The 15,791-nt window shown below is 37.6% G+C and overlaps 1 protein-coding gene across 1 annotated transcript in view; it reads left to right on the forward strand.

Moving 5' to 3' along the window:
• The window catches only part of aacs (acetoacetyl-CoA synthetase), a 35,936-nt gene extending 20,456 nt beyond the window's left edge, over positions 1–15,480 (forward strand). Inside the window, exons 11-18 of the mRNA XM_087788765.1 lie at positions 770–834; positions 2,528–2,650; positions 9,171–9,284; positions 11,091–11,216; positions 11,298–11,367; positions 11,460–11,518; positions 14,387–14,589; positions 14,677–15,480. Of these exons, the coding sequence (XP_087644891.1) occupies positions 770–834; positions 2,528–2,650; positions 9,171–9,284; positions 11,091–11,216; positions 11,298–11,367; positions 11,460–11,518; positions 14,387–14,589; positions 14,677–14,814 (898 nt within the window). The 3' untranslated portion in view covers positions 14,815–15,480. The remainder of the gene's footprint in view (positions 1–769; positions 835–2,527; positions 2,651–9,170; positions 9,285–11,090; positions 11,217–11,297; positions 11,368–11,459; positions 11,519–14,386; positions 14,590–14,676) is intronic.
• The last annotated feature ends 311 nt before the right edge of the window (positions 15,481–15,791 follow it).

Consider the following 15,791-nt stretch of genomic DNA (forward strand, 5'->3'; position numbering starts at 1 on the left):
ATATATCACCTTTTAACAGGTCATATGCACTGTTGGATCTAAATGATATGTAAAATATATTTTTATGTTTTTATCTATCACACATATTTGGTTTTACTTTCACTTCTTTGATTTTGTCGAATAAATTCCCCCCTTTTTTCGGCAATCAATTGTTATTCCGTAATTCAATTCAAATAAACATAACATGAACTAATATACAATTACGTTTAGATTTTGGCTTATTTTTTTTACAATATTACATGTTAAGGAATACCTCAAACGCATTTGTTTTTAAGCATCCCGGTCACCTTGACCCAGAGACAACACAAGGGATACCATAAACACATTTGATTTTGGGCTTTCGGGGTCACCTTGACCCAGAGATAACACAAGGGATACCACAGGAACTTTTTTTTTGTCAGGCCTTTGGGTCATATTGATGAAGAGACAACACAAGGGATACCAAAAACACAGTTGTTTTCAGGTCAGCTTGACCTACAGATAACGCAAGGTATACCACAAACACATTTGTTCTCAGGCCCCTGGGTCACTTTGACCCTGAGATAAGCCAAGGGATACCTCAAACATATTTGTTTTTGTGTCACTTTGACGCAGAGATAACACAAGTTGTACCTCAAAAAGGTTTTATTATTTTATTACCTTTTTTTTTACATTTAAACCTTCAAAAAAGAAAATAATTTTCATCTCAATATCAGTCTTCAAAACATAACCTTCCGTTTGATTAATGACATTGTTTCTTCTTCTCTGGTTTTTAAATTTCTGTTTCCAGCATCACGATCTTCGGTACCGGAGCCAAGTGGCTGTCAGTGCTGCAGGAGAGGAACCTGAAACCTGGTGAGTCCTGGACTCTGACAGAACCAGAGTTTTGTGTTTTTTATTTTATTTAGCATTTGAACCTTTGTTTACGTGGCAACTTAAGAATTAGCATGATAGCACGTAGCATCTTTAAAGAAATTCCATTCCTCTATACTATCCCTTAATTTTTCTACCTAAATACACCATTTATTGTGATATTTTCCACCCCTTTTAGCGGCCGCTACACACTTCACTACATTGTTTTGTGTTGAAGTTCCAGGATCTTAGGGTCTTGTCATGAGTGCATGGAGGGAAAAAAAGAGTTAAGCTAAGAGACAAATAACAAAAAATGCTCAATTCCTGTCTCCTGTTGTCTTTTAAGTGGCGTCTAAAAAAAGTAGGTCAATCTTCTGGAGGGGGTCTAAAGTTATTGTAAAGTCAAAATGGTAACCCGGAGAATTTTATCTTTATCTAAAGTCTCCTTTAAAAATGCTCCAGTATTAGCTGTATGATAGTTTAATTCTTCTTGTTGCTTATTATAAACAAGTAAATATGTGTAGTATTGTCGAGTACTTGACTCTGGTGTTGCAGAATTTACAGACCACATGACTCTTGACGAAGTCGTAACTTTAGTTTTTAAACCAAAATATGTCCAAACATCAGCTTTAAAAGCAGCTGGAGTCGACTGTATCCTCTCATCCTCAGTCATCTCTTAAATCTGGTGGGAGTTCATTGTTTCTTCAGCTGGGAAGGACGTAATGACTGCTGCTATATAGTGGGCAAATGTTTAATTGAGACACAAAAATGAACAAACTAACTAACTAAAAAATTATTTTATTTTATACACACTTTATTTAATGTTTGTTTTGAAACCAAAATATGTCCAAACATCAGCTTTAAAACCTGCTGGTGTCAGTGTATCCTCTCGTCCTCAGTCATCGCCGGAATCCTGCAGGATTTCATGGTTCCTTTAGCTTTGGAGGACTTAAATAACTGCCAAAGAATATAAAGAAGTTTAATTGCAACACAAAAATGAACAAATGCTTTGCTAACCATTAATTATATAAAATAAATGAAGTATTTTATTTTAAACACACTTTATTGTAATGTAAATTATAAAAACTATGATTAAAAAAAGGATAAAATTGATACAATCTCGTGAAAATATCTCACTAAATCATGTCGCTAGCTGTGTGTGTGTGTGTTAGCGTGTGTGTGTGTGTGTGTGAGGTGGGGGCCTCCATCGAACGGGGGCCGGTGGGGGACACTTCCTCTCCGGCTGTCCCAACGGAGAGGCCCTTTTCCCGGGGCTGACATTTGGAGCAGACACCTGGAAGGATGGCAGGGGGTGGAACCACTAGTGTTTGCTCGAGGGAAGAGACTGTAGGAGGGTTGTGGGTCTGCAGTGTGTTGTCGGCTCCGATCGCACACGTATTCATGGTCGCACAACTGTAACACGACACCAGGAACCAGTGTTTTAATTCTCCTTACGGATAAATATGTATGTTATGTGAATAAACATGTTATGAGTCACTATAGTGTTTGACTGTCAGCGAGGATTTGTGTGTTTGTGTTTGCACTTGTGTGTACTTGACACAAGAATGAAGAGGTGAAGAAGGAAGTACACAAAATCTTCTCCTCGTAAAACATGCTAGCTACTCTTTATGCAACTTTTTTTTTAAATTTCTTCCTCTTTCTTCTCACTCGTTTCTTTGTTGTGTTTCTCCTGCAGCGGAGACACACAACCTCCAGTCGCTACACACCATCCTGTCCACAGGTTCTCCCCTCAAGCCTCAGAGCTACGACTACGTTTATCGCTGCATCAAGAGCGACGTGTTGCTGGGCTCCATCTCAGGTGACAACACTACTACACACACACACTAACACACACACTAACATACATGCACAAACTTTAATACACGCACATCATACACACGGATATGGATGCGCACACGCGCAGACCGACACGGACTCACACACACAGAATCGTACACACATATGTACACACACAGACACACAAACGGACAGAGACAGACTCACACATATAGACTGACGCACAAACAGACTCACAACACCAACACATATAGACAGACAGACTCACACACCCAGAATGACACAGACACAATTATAGACAGACACACACGCACACGAAAAACACACAGAGACTCACACACAGACACACACAGACACACACATAGACAGACACAGACTCACAAACACACAGATGCACACACAAACTCAAAAAAGTTGAATCACACACATTCACACACACAAAATCACACAGACTCACAATTATAGACTGACACACACGTACACGAAAACACACAGAGACTCACACACAGACACACACATAGACAGACACAGACTCACAAAACACACAGATGCACACACAAACTCAAAAAAGTTGAATCACACACATTCACACACACAAACATAAACAGACTCACACACACACACACACACACACACACACACACACACACACACACACACACACACACACACACACACACACACACACACACACACACACACACACACAGAGACTGACATGGACTGTTACACACACACACAAACATAAACAGACTCACACAAACACAGACACACAAACACACCTACACACTCACACAGTGGAGGTTGTGGTCCATTGTCGCTCTGACAGAACTGTCAATCGTTAGAATTATAAAATGTTTAACATTTAGGAAACAGAAGAGATGACTGACGCACACATTTATTCCATTGTCAACAGACTCACACACACACACACACAACACTGTCAACAGACACACACACACACAAACTCATGGCTCTTGTCCATTTCAAACCAGCAGCTCTATCTTCACTAGCGTCTGCACCAAAAAAACGCCATCAATCATCTTCTCACGAGACCGACAAGAGAGTTGTGTGTCTGTGTGTGTCCGCAGCAGGTTGTGCGTCCACAGCAGGTTGTGCCCCGGCAAAGTTAGCGCTGGTTGTCAAGGGCAACAGCAGGCGGCTACCATGTTGGCTGCCAACATCCCATCTTTGACCCCCTGAGGTTGATGCCCTCTGTAGCTGTGTGTGTATGTGTGTGTGTGTGTGTGTGTGTGTGTGCGTGTGTGTGTGTGTGTGTGTGTGTGCGTGTGTCCCCATTGACGCGTGTATGCTGGGATGCTTGACCTTTTCCTGTGTGTGAGTCTGTGTGTAGCATGTAACAACACAACTATTGCTGAGTAGTCGTCGCTTATCGTAATAAAACTACTTTAATTCAGTTTCTGTTTTGTGCGTGTGTATCTTTGTGATTCTGCCTGTGTGTGCATCTGTGTGTGTCTGTGTGTGATTCTGTGTGTGTGAGTCTGTGTCTGTTTACGTGTGTGTGAGTCTCTTTGTGTTTTTGTGTGTGTGTGAGTCTATAAGTACGTCTGGGTGATTCTGGATGTGTGAGTCTTTCTGTCCATGTGTGTTTGTGTGTGAGTCTGAGTGTGTGTCAGTCTATGTGTCTCTCTCTCTGCGAGTCTGTCTATGTCCGTTTGTGTGTACATCTGTGTGTGTGTGATTCTGTGTGTGTGTGAGTCAGTCAGTGTAAGTTTCTGTGTTTGTGTATCTTGCGTTTGTGTGTCTGTGTTTTCGAGTTTGTCTGTCCGTGTGTATCTTTGTGATTGTACCTGTGTGAGTCTGTGTGTGCATCTGTGTGATTACTGTATACGTGTGAGTCTCTGTGTGTTTGTGTCTGTGTGTGAGTCTCTTTGTGTTTTTGTGTATGTGAGTCTATAAGTACGTCTAGGTTATTCTGGATGTGTGAGTCTTTCTGTCTATGTGCGTTTGTGTGTGTCTGTGTGTGTGTCTCTCTCTGTGAGTCTGTCTATGTCCGTTTGTGTGTACATCTGTGCGTGTGATTGTGTGTGAGTCTGTGTGTTTGTATTGTGTCCGTGTTTCAGTGTGTATATAATGTATATTTCGACTTGATGACGTAAAGTGACAACAAGCCAACACTCTTGTTGTTTTTCCATAAGTTTCACATTGTTCTGCTACTGTAGTGTGTGTGTTTGTGTGTTGGTGTGTGTGTGACACACACACCAACAGACCCCTGATGCTCGTCGTCGGGTGTTGTAACACTTGGCCTGCTGGATTCTCAGCTTCCTCGTATGAAACCGTCTGACTGTCCATATGTTCTCGGTCGGTTCCTCTGCCAGAGTTCACATCTTTTTTTTTCTGATATTTAAAATCCAATCACGGAGCAGAGGCTCCTGCGAGGTATTCAGGATTTTACTCACACGAGCCATTTTAATGCTGGAATATATATAATAAATCAAATGTAAAATTGTGATCTTCACTTCAGCAAAATACTAGTTAAAGTTCAAATAATTAGCTTTAGCTTTAGCTATTAAAAATCTATTAAATGTAGTGTTTGTACTTATTTTTGTCAATTATTAATTTAAATAATATGATTTTATCTTTAAAGAAAAGATAAATAGAAGGAAAAATTCCTAGTCTTTTATTTATTGAGTTATCTTTAAACCTAGAACAAAACGTTTTCTTTTGACATTTTTACGTTTATTTATTTTTATGTACTCCTCCTTTTCTAATAATGTCATTTAATTTCACTGCAAAATTTGATTGCGACGCATATTTTTTGTGGGCAAAGATTTTTCTTTACACTGAAAAAACATGTATACAAAGTAAATATAAAAATACCGTTAAATACTTATTATTGTTGGTAATTATGTTGTTATTATAAAAAATACTTAATTTGTGCCATTTTTTTTTGAAAAATCTAAAAAAAAACGATTTAAAATAAATAACATTGTTTTTCTTTTTAAATAAAAATATATATGTTCATTACTACATGTGATATTTTATTTATTTCCGTGTTAAAATGTCAGTTTTGTAGGACCAAAGATATATTTGTAGTATTGTCGAGTACTTGACTCTGGTGTTGCAGAATTTACAGACCACAGACTTTCAAAATATGTCCAAACATCAGCTTTAAAAGCTTCTGGAGTCGACTGTATCCTCTCGTCCTCAGTCATAACCGTGATCTGGCGGGATATTGTTCCTTCAGCTGCGAAGGGCGTAATGATTGCTGCCATCTATTGGCCGGAAATGTAATTGCGACACAAAAAAATGAACAAACCCTGTGAATATTTGCATGTTGGCTGTACATTTTTTTTATTTATTCACAATGAATTTATTAAATATAAAACATAAAAAGTGAATAAAGGGGATTTGAAAGGTTTAATTGTGCAATAAAAATGAAAATACTTTGAATATCTGCATGTTAATTTTACAAAAAATAAATAATCATTTTATTTTCTATACTTGTCACGATACAGGGGCAATGATACAATATATTGTGTTACTGTAGTAACAAGTATATATGTGTAGTATTGTCCAGTACTTGACTCTGGGTCGTAGAATTTACAGACCACATGACTCTTGATGAAGTCAAAGACAAAATATGTCCAAACATCAGCTTTAAAAGCCGCTCGAGTCGACTGTATCCTCTTGTCCTCAGTCACCATTCTATCTTAAGCTGTGGCGGATGTAATGACCGCTGCCATGTAGCAGTTGGAATTTGATTGCGACACAAAAATGAACAGACGCCTCTAATATTTGCATGTTTTTAGAAAAATAACGATTTAAAATGAATAACAATGTTTTTCTTTTTAATATGTTCATCACTGCATGTGATATTTGATTTATTTCCGTGTTAAAATGTCAGTTTTGTAGGACCAAAGATATATTTGTAGTATTGTCGAGTACTTGACTCTGGTATTGTAGTATTTACAGACCACATGACTCTTGACAAAGTCGTAACTGCTTTCATTTGTTCTCGAACCAAAATATGTCCAAACATCAGCTTTAAAAGCCGCTCGAGTCAACTGTATCCTCTTGTCCTCAGTCACCATTCTTTCTTTAGCTGTGGCGGATGTAATGACCGCTGCCATGTAGCAGTTGGAAGTTTGATTTCATCACAAAAATGAACAGACGCCTCTAATATTTGCATGTTTTTAAAAAAATAACGATTTAAAATGAATAACAATGTTTTTCTTTTTAATATATTCATCAATGCATGTGATATTTGATTTATTTCTGTGTTAAAATGTCAGTTTTGTTCACTTATTCTTCGACATTAACCTATTTTAAGGTCTGTTGTGCTGCGAACATTCAGCCTATATTAAGGTGTTTTATGTGGAGTTTTATTGGATTTAGATAAATATCTGGCGCCGTCGCACACGCAGATGAAAGTCGAGGTGCACCGTGAAAGCAGCAGCGTATTAGTGTGTGTGTTTTCACATAATTACCCAATAAAAAGAGTGTAACAATACAAATAATGGCCTCTCCTACATAAGCACTTGTATTTAATCAGAAGACAAAGTTGTTCCTCCTGGGATCCAATTAGAGCCGAAAACAAGCTTCCAGACACTGAAATGAGGGCGGGATGAGTGAGAGATGGAGCGAGGGAAGGGCAGGGAGCAGCAGAGATGGATGGATGGATGGATGGATGGATGGAGCCTGTGATGCTGAGCGCTGGAGGAGGAGGAGGAACGACGGGGCGGGAGATGAAGAGAAGTTGTCAGAAGCCGTGGATTATTGGAAGGTGCGCCGAGACAAATGTGTGTTGTGTGCGATCGGAGAAACGGTTGTGTGTCTGTGTGTGGTTTCACTTTGAGGAACACGAGCGTCTATGTAGGTCAGACGAGGTGCAGACGTCAAGACAACCTGGTGGGCTCTCAGGGCTCGCTGGTGGTTCTGGTTTTGGGGGGGGGGGGGGAGTTCCACACCTGTGGTTGCTCTGGTCCCACTGAGTCCACCGTTAACTTCCACTAAGTTTGACTCCACGGTGAAGTAATCTGGTGATGTGTATCATGATACATAGTACATTGCGATACTCTAGTAACGAGGATATACTTGTAGTATTGTCGAGTACTTTACTCTGGTGTTGCAGAATTTACAGACTACATTACTCTTGACGAAGTCGTAACTACTTTTATTTGTTTTGAAACCAAAATACGTCCAAACATCAGCTTTAAAAGCGGCTCCAGTCGACTGTATCCTCTCGTCCTCAGTCATCGCTGGGATCTGGTGGGATTTCCTTGTTCCTTTACCTAAGGAGGACATAATAAGTGCTTCCATCTCGTGGCCGGAAGTTCAATTGATACAGATAAAAGAACAAACACTGTGAATATTTGCATGTTATTTGTAAACAAAATTGAATTATTTTATTTTATACTAAAAAAGAGAAAAAAGTGGAATTTCAAATGTTTAATGGCACCAAAAAAAAGAAAAAAAAAGGATTATTTCATTTTCTATTTGTATCACGATGTACAGGGGCAATGATACAATATAAAGTGATACTGTAGTAACGAGGATATATTTGTAGTATTGTCGAGTACTTGACTCTGGTTTTGCAGTATTTACAGACCACATGACTCTTGACGAAGTCGTAACTGCTTTCATTTGTATTCAAACCAAAATATGTCCAAACATCTGCTTCTAAAAGCTACTGAAGTCACTGTATCCTCTCGTCCTCAGTCATCATTCTTTCTTTAGCTGTGGAGGACGTAGTGACTGATGCCATGTAGCAGTTGGAAGTTAAATTGAAACACAAAAATGAACGAAAGCCTCTAATATTTGCATGTTAACTGTAAATAAAAAATCGATCCAAAGCTGTTGAAAATTGATTTTTTTCTCTCATGAGAAAAAAAAAGATAATATTTAAGTGTATCGATATTTTCCAAAACTTCTAACACATTTTCTAGAAGTCAAGATGGTTGACTTTCCCACAGTACTTGAGGCTACATTTCTTTCAGTTTCAATTCCTAGAAAATAGGTGGCCCGGGGGCCAAATATGGCCCTGCCAAGTCATTTCATGTGGCCCGCAACAACGACTAAATCTCAGTTTTAGGCTAAACCATGAAACTACAACATCTAGGATTCATTCAACAAGCCATTAGTTCTTGAGTCTGGGGTGAAAAAGTACATTTTCGTTCCTAATTTTAAAAGTTTTGAGCCTCGACAGTAAACGTTATGTATTTGGACAAAAGATTAGCTCTATGCTAACATTAGCCTTTGGTAGTTCAAGTGTAGACTAAGCGTACAGTTTATATACTTATAGTTCTTTGTTTAAAATGTTAACTTTCACTGTTATTGTACTGGTGTTTTGCTTTAGATTTTTTACCGTTTGTTTTTATTGTATTATGTGGAGTTTTTTAGTCCAGGAGTTAAAATGTGTCACTGTTAATGTAGGAAGTAGTTGTCGTTTGATTATTATGGTAGTTTTACACTTTAAACCTTGTTGGAAAACTGAAAACAATAGTTTGTTTTAATGTCAAATGTAAGCTGTACTCGGAGTCTAAAACTCTCACTAACCTTGAATATCTGCTTCTGTGAAGGTGGCACCGACATCGTGTCCTGCTTCATGGGTCAGAACCCGACCGTGCCGGTGTACCGGGGGGAGATCCAGACCAGGAACCTGGGCATGGCCGTGCAGGCCTGGAACCTGGACGGTAAGAACCGGACCAACACTTGGATTAGTGTTTCTAAAAAGTTTGTCAAAACATCTATGAAGTGTGTAGCTGGAGTTAAATAAGTGTTACGACTGCTGCAGTGGCTTCTCTTCCCAAGACCCCTTTAAATGTGTCGCTTTTTATAGTTTAACAAAGTGCAAAGACGACAAAAATGAAGAAGCAACTGCAACTTTTGGGAGTTTTTTTCTTCTTCTTCTCCTCCCCAATCTGATCCGAAAACCACCGGAAAAAACGATTTCTATCTTCCCGAGAAGCTTCAATGTTTATCTTATCGATCCGAGTCCCTCCATCCCAGCGGCGGCGTTTCCTCCACCTCGGCCAGAAAGGAGGAGTGGATCGAGGGATGATTTAAAGGCAGTTTTGTGGGAGGAATCGGGGATTATATTAGTCCGACTCTAAGCTGGTAACACCGTCCTGAGGGAGGATGTGCGAGGCCACACACGGGAATAATTTTTAAAGATGGAGGCGTCACGTTTGTAACCTTCATTTTCATTAAATGAATGAAATATGATGGGTTCTCTGGGGCTAAATGATACGATGCTAACGCTAACTATTCATGTATTTATGTCTCACAGTGTAATATTCGCAAAACCACTAACATTCTCCTGATATTGAATTATTATATGTACTCTTATTTTCTACCATCTTTTCATATGACTTTTTAATGCAGAGTTGTTTTATTTCGAAGAACTGAAATTGACCTTTTTTTTTACATTCTTTTTTCTTCACTTTGCAAAAAAGTAACAATCCTTAAAAAGTAGTATTTTTATTATTGATATCATTGTTAGAACATTATGTGTACAGAAAATAGCCATTAAGAAAACGTTTAATTCAAAATAAAATTGTTGCATTGTAGACGATTAGCAAGAAAATGCTAATGCTAACTATTAGCATAATAAAATCTCTTGGGGTTATCTTTGCTACGCAGTAACATTCTGCTAACTTGTGCTATTATAATCTCTTCCAAATAAACTCTCATTATTTTAAATCATCATTTACGATGTATTTATAAAGGAATTGTAATAATTTTGTTGTTAAAATAGTCTTTTCAGAGAAAAATGACTACATTGATGTAATAAGCTAAGCTAAGGTAAGCTAACTGAAAACTGCACCAGATAAACATGTAAATAAAAACAATGACTGGTAAGTGATATTTTGAACAGATGAATATGTTCTAAGATAATTTAAGGTGTTAAACATGATTTAGTTTTAAAGATACAAATAGTCTATGGAATATATCAGTTCCATCAGAATATTAAATTGGACGTAGAGTTTCACATTATAGTTTAGATAATTTAAAAATTACCAAATTCTAAATTCATTATAAGATATTGAAATTTAAAGACTTAAATCTATAATAATAATAATACAAATAAATACTATTTTTGAGGAGTTATGTGTATAAGAAAAATGTATGTAAGAAATACTGCAATTGTTGTATAAAGGAAAAGTAATTCAACCTTTTATTTGTATTAAATTAAAACATATAATTATGAAATCAGTTCCAATTCAATTATTTAAAAAACATATTTCAATGCTTCAATAAAAAATGAATAACCTTTAATGTTTCAACATTTAAAATGTTAAATTCCCTAAATATACTGATAACACTGATAAACTTCCTTATCACACATCATAACAAATGATATATAGTATTGTTTCAAAATTCAGTTTTCGAGAACAGAAAGTGTTTTGTTCTGAGTGATGTGTTTTAGAGAGTAAAGGGTGAGGTTTTTAAAAGAAAATACATTAATTTATAACCAGAGTACTCGTGTACGTGTCCAGGTGAGCCAGTGTGGGGCGAGAGCGGCGAGCTGGTGTGTTTGAAACCGATGCCCTGCCAGCCGACACACTTCTGGAACGACGAGAACGGAAGCAAATACCACAAAGCTTACTTCTCCACGTATCCAGGTAACCGAACAAAAAAAGAAGGAATGATTTAACATTCTTTCAAAGGAGTGAAAACCAACATGGCGTCCTCTCTCTCCGCAGGCGTGTGGGCTCACGGCGACTACTGTAAGATCAACGCTAAGACCGGAGGAGTCGTGATGCTCGGGAGAAGGTCAGTCGCCACTCGTTGATCCTTCGGCTCTTTTATTCAATTAAAAGAGTGTTTTTTTGCTTCCCTGACACACTTCTGAATGTCTCCGTCAGCGACGGGACGTTGAACCCCAACGGAGTTCGCTTCGGCAGCTCGGAGATCTACAACATCGGTGAGTTAAAATGTTTTCTACGGAAAGATGCTCCGGTGACGGCGAGTTGTTGTCTCGGCCTGAAAAGACAAGATACATGTTTTCTTTTTGAAGCTTTTTATTTGTTTATCGTTAGTTAGTAAGTAAGTAAGTAAGTAATATTTATTTATATAGCGCTTTTCGAGACCAGGGTCACAAAGCGCTTAAACAATCAAAACAATACTCAAAAAAGTACAGTATATACTTTAAAGATCAAGATAATACTGAGAACAACATAGGAGTTCCAGAAAATCAAGGAAAAGCCTGAACAAATAGAAACGTCTTAAGATGTTTCTTAAAGGAGTCAGTAGATCCATCAAGCGCAAAGAGAGAGGAAGATCGTTCCAAAGCTTAGGAGCAACAGCCTGAAAAGATTTCCTCTGGTCCTGAGCCGTGTGCGAGGAACCATAAGTAGATTCTGATCCACAGACCTCAGAGCCCGAGCTGGGGTGTAAGGCTGGATCAGATCAGTGATGTAAGGAGGAGCCTGACCATGAATAGATCTGAAAGTAAGAACCAGAATTTTAAAGTTGATCCTGAAAGAAACTGGAAGCCAGTGCAGAGTTTTAAGGATCAGGAGAAATGTGAGTTCTTCTACTAGAGCGGGTCAGAATTCTCGCTGCAGAGTTCTGAATCAACTGCAGGCGAGACAGATCCTTCTTGTTAAGACATGAAAACAAACTGTTACAATAGTCCAGACGAGAAGAAACAAACGCATGGATTACAAGCTCCAGATCATGTTGTGACAACATTTTCCTAAGTTTAGAGATTTTTCTCAGTTGAAGGAAACAGTTTCTGGTCAGTTTTCTGCAGTGTTGAACAAGAGACATGTCTTTATCAAATACAACACCCAGGTTTCTCAGGCTCAGTTTGACAGACTGACCTAAGTCACCCAAGTACTGACTCAACCCTGGAATCTTATCATCAGGATAAGATTAGTTAATGCAACTAAAAGCCATAAGCAGCTCAATGCTAACGTTGTTAGCTTTTCTCCTTTATAAACGAAAGAGCTGAGCCAAAAGACAAAGCTCTCAAAAAACCTATGGATTTCTACTGTTAGTCCAGTTTTTAATAAGGTGTCTCGACATTTTTGCTCAAGAAAAAAGGTGGATATTTATGAGCTTTTTTGTCTTTTATTCAAGTATTAAAGAAAACAAATTTTATTTTAAATCATGGCCGAAGCAGACATTTTTGATTAATATGTGTTTCCGGTGAGAAAAGTTATGGATACAATATAGAAAATTTGGATATTCACTAGTTGTATTTTTACATTTCAAATTTGAAACTTTTTTATTGAAATTTATTTTTTAGTTATTAGATAATTGTTTAACATTTTTCTCAAAATGTTACATTATTTTCTTTTTAATTTGTATATTAAAAGGTAGATTTTTTTTTTTTAGAGATAAAATAATAAAATGAACGTTTTATTTACACATAGAGTTTGATCTACTAATTCGTACAGTTAATTCAAAATATTTTTGAAAATACTATATTTTTATTTTTGTAGCAATTTGAATTAAATATATAAATGTTGGCACAATGGGATATTGAATTTAGAAAATGTAATTTTAAATAATTAAAATTTAAAAAATCTATTTATTTTTAACATTTTTATTTTATTTTAACTTCTGATATTTATGTTTTTAAATTAAATTATTCAAATAGAAATTGAAGCTTTTAATATAAAAGTGATTCAATTCAATTGTTCAGTACAAATAAATCCCACCCTTCAATAAATAAATTATTAAATTGAAATATTCCCAAAATAATCTTCTTCTTAGTTTCGACATTTAAAATTCAACCTAAAGGTAATGTTTGGACATATTTTCAAATTAAATGAGACAATATTCACAGAGTTTGTTCATTTCTGTGTCGCAATTAAACATCCGGCCACTAGATGGTAGCAGTCAGTATGTCCTTCGCAGCTGAAGGAACTATAAAATCCCTCCAGATTCCAGCGATGGCTGAGGACGAGAGGATACAGTGACTCCAGCAGCTTTTAAAGCAGATGTTTGGACATATTTTGGTTTGAAAACAAATGAAAGCAGTTACGACTTCGTCAAGAGTCATCTGTTGGTCTGTAAATACTACAACACCAGAGTCAAGTACTCGACAATACTACAAATATATCTTTGGTCCTACAAAACTGACATTTTAACACGGAAATAAATAAAAATATCACATGTAGTAATGAACATATATATTTTTATTTAAAAAGAAAAACAATGTTATTTATTTTAAATATTTTTTTTTTCAGATTTTTCAAAAAAAAAATGGCACAAATTAAGTATTTGTTATAATAACAACATAATTACCAACAATAATAAGTATTTAACGGTATTTTTATATTTACTTTGTACACACGTTTTTTCAGTGTAAAGAAGAAATCTTTGCCCACAAAAAATATGCGTCGCAATCAAATTTTGTAGTGAAATTAAATGACATTATTAGAAAAGGAGGAGTACATAAAAATAAATAAACGTAAAAATGTCAAAAGAAAAAGTTTTGTTCTAGGTTTAAAGATAACTCAATAAATCAAAAATAAAAGACTAAGAATTTTCCCTTCTATTTATCTTTTCTTTAAAGATAAAATCATATTATTTAAATTAATAATTGACAAAAATAATCAGTTACGACTTCATCAAGAGTCATGTGGTCTGTAAATACTACAACACCAGAGTCAAGTACTCGACAATACTACAAATAAATCCTTGTTACTACAGTATCACTAAGTACCTTGTCCCTGTTTCGTGATAAGTATTGTATCACCAGATTAGTCACCCCTAGTATCGCGCTATAACTGAATTATACTTCATACATGTTGCTTCTCTCTTCTTCATGTATCTCCAGTGGAGGCCTTCGAGGAAGTGACCGACAGTCTCTGCGTCCCTCAATACAACTCGGACGGCGAAGAGCGAGTCGTCCTCTTCTTAAAAATGGCGCCCGGTCGGGCGTTCGCCGGTGACCTGGTGTCCAAGATCAAAGGCGCCATCAGAAAATCCCTCTCGGCCCGCCACGTCCCCGCCGTCATCATGGAGACGCGAGACATTCCGGTGAGCGGCGAAAACACGCCGAAAAGTCGAGGCTCGTTCCCATCTTCACTTCCTGTCTTCTTCTTCTTCTTCTTCTCCTCCACGCAGTACACCATCAGCGGCAAGAAGGTGGAGGTGGCGGTCAAGCAGGTCCTCGCCGGGCGGGAGGTCTCGCAGCGAGGAGCTTTCTCCAACCCGGACTCCCTGGACCTGTTCAAGAACATCCCGGAGCTGCAGAACTACTGAGGAGCAACCATGTGTTTCGCGCTTTTTCTTCGTCGTGTGAAGCTTTCATACCGAGTCTGGAACTTTTTCGTGGCTGTTTTTTTTTTTTGTTTTCGGGGGGAAGTTCGAAGGCATTTCGAGGCCCTTTGGTTTCGGGGGATGGTTTCATGGTCCACGAGGTCAGGTCAGTATAAATGTCCGTTCATCTGGGTGAGGAAGCAAAACAAAACCTCAGTTTTTGCTCAAACTCCTAAGAAATCCAGATTAAAATTTGGATTTTAAAACGACGGTACGATAAATTCCCCCCTGAGATTGTATTGTTACGTTTTAAGCCATAATTATCTTCTCTAGTTCGATAATTTTCCCCTTTTCATGAGGAAAAAAAATGCAATTTTATCCCCTCGAAGATCCTTCTATTTAATAATCCCCTGTAATATATTCCAAAATGTGCTGCTTTACTGCGAAATAAGCTAATTTATTTGCTGTTTAAGTGGTTTTTAGGAATCATTCCTAGACGAAAATATGTATTTAAAATGAAAATAATCTACTGAAATGAATAAAAAGGTGCAGCTCAGGTTCAAAAGAAAAAAAAGTGCTTTTGTTGTCGACGTTTTGATGCCGCAGCAAGTCGTCTCTGAATCTCCCTCGGATCATGTGAACGGAATAAAAGACTGGGATGTAACGACACGTGTGCGAGTCAGTGTCTCTTCTGTCATTTTGACGGACTTACAGAATGATCTTGTCATGTCGCCTAACCTTTCCACGAGCGAGTGCTGCCGGCTGTCCATCACACGGAAATATCAAGTGAGATGAAGTGTTGGTGAAATATGTCGGATCGTTGGAGACGAGTCTGGAAAAGAGGGTTCAGGGGTAACAAGCATGGTCAAGAGGTTCAGGGGTTTCATGTATGCGGTCGAGAGGTTCAGGGGTTACATGTGTGCGGTCGAGAGGTTCAGGGGTTACACATGTGCGGTCGAGAGGTTCATAGGTTACATGTG

The sequence above is a fragment of the Callionymus lyra genome, chromosome 1 (assembly GCF_982586985.1).
Source record: "Callionymus lyra chromosome 1, fCalLyr1.hap1.1, whole genome shotgun sequence".
Classification (NCBI taxonomy): domain Eukaryota; kingdom Metazoa; phylum Chordata; class Actinopteri; order Syngnathiformes; family Callionymidae; genus Callionymus; species Callionymus lyra.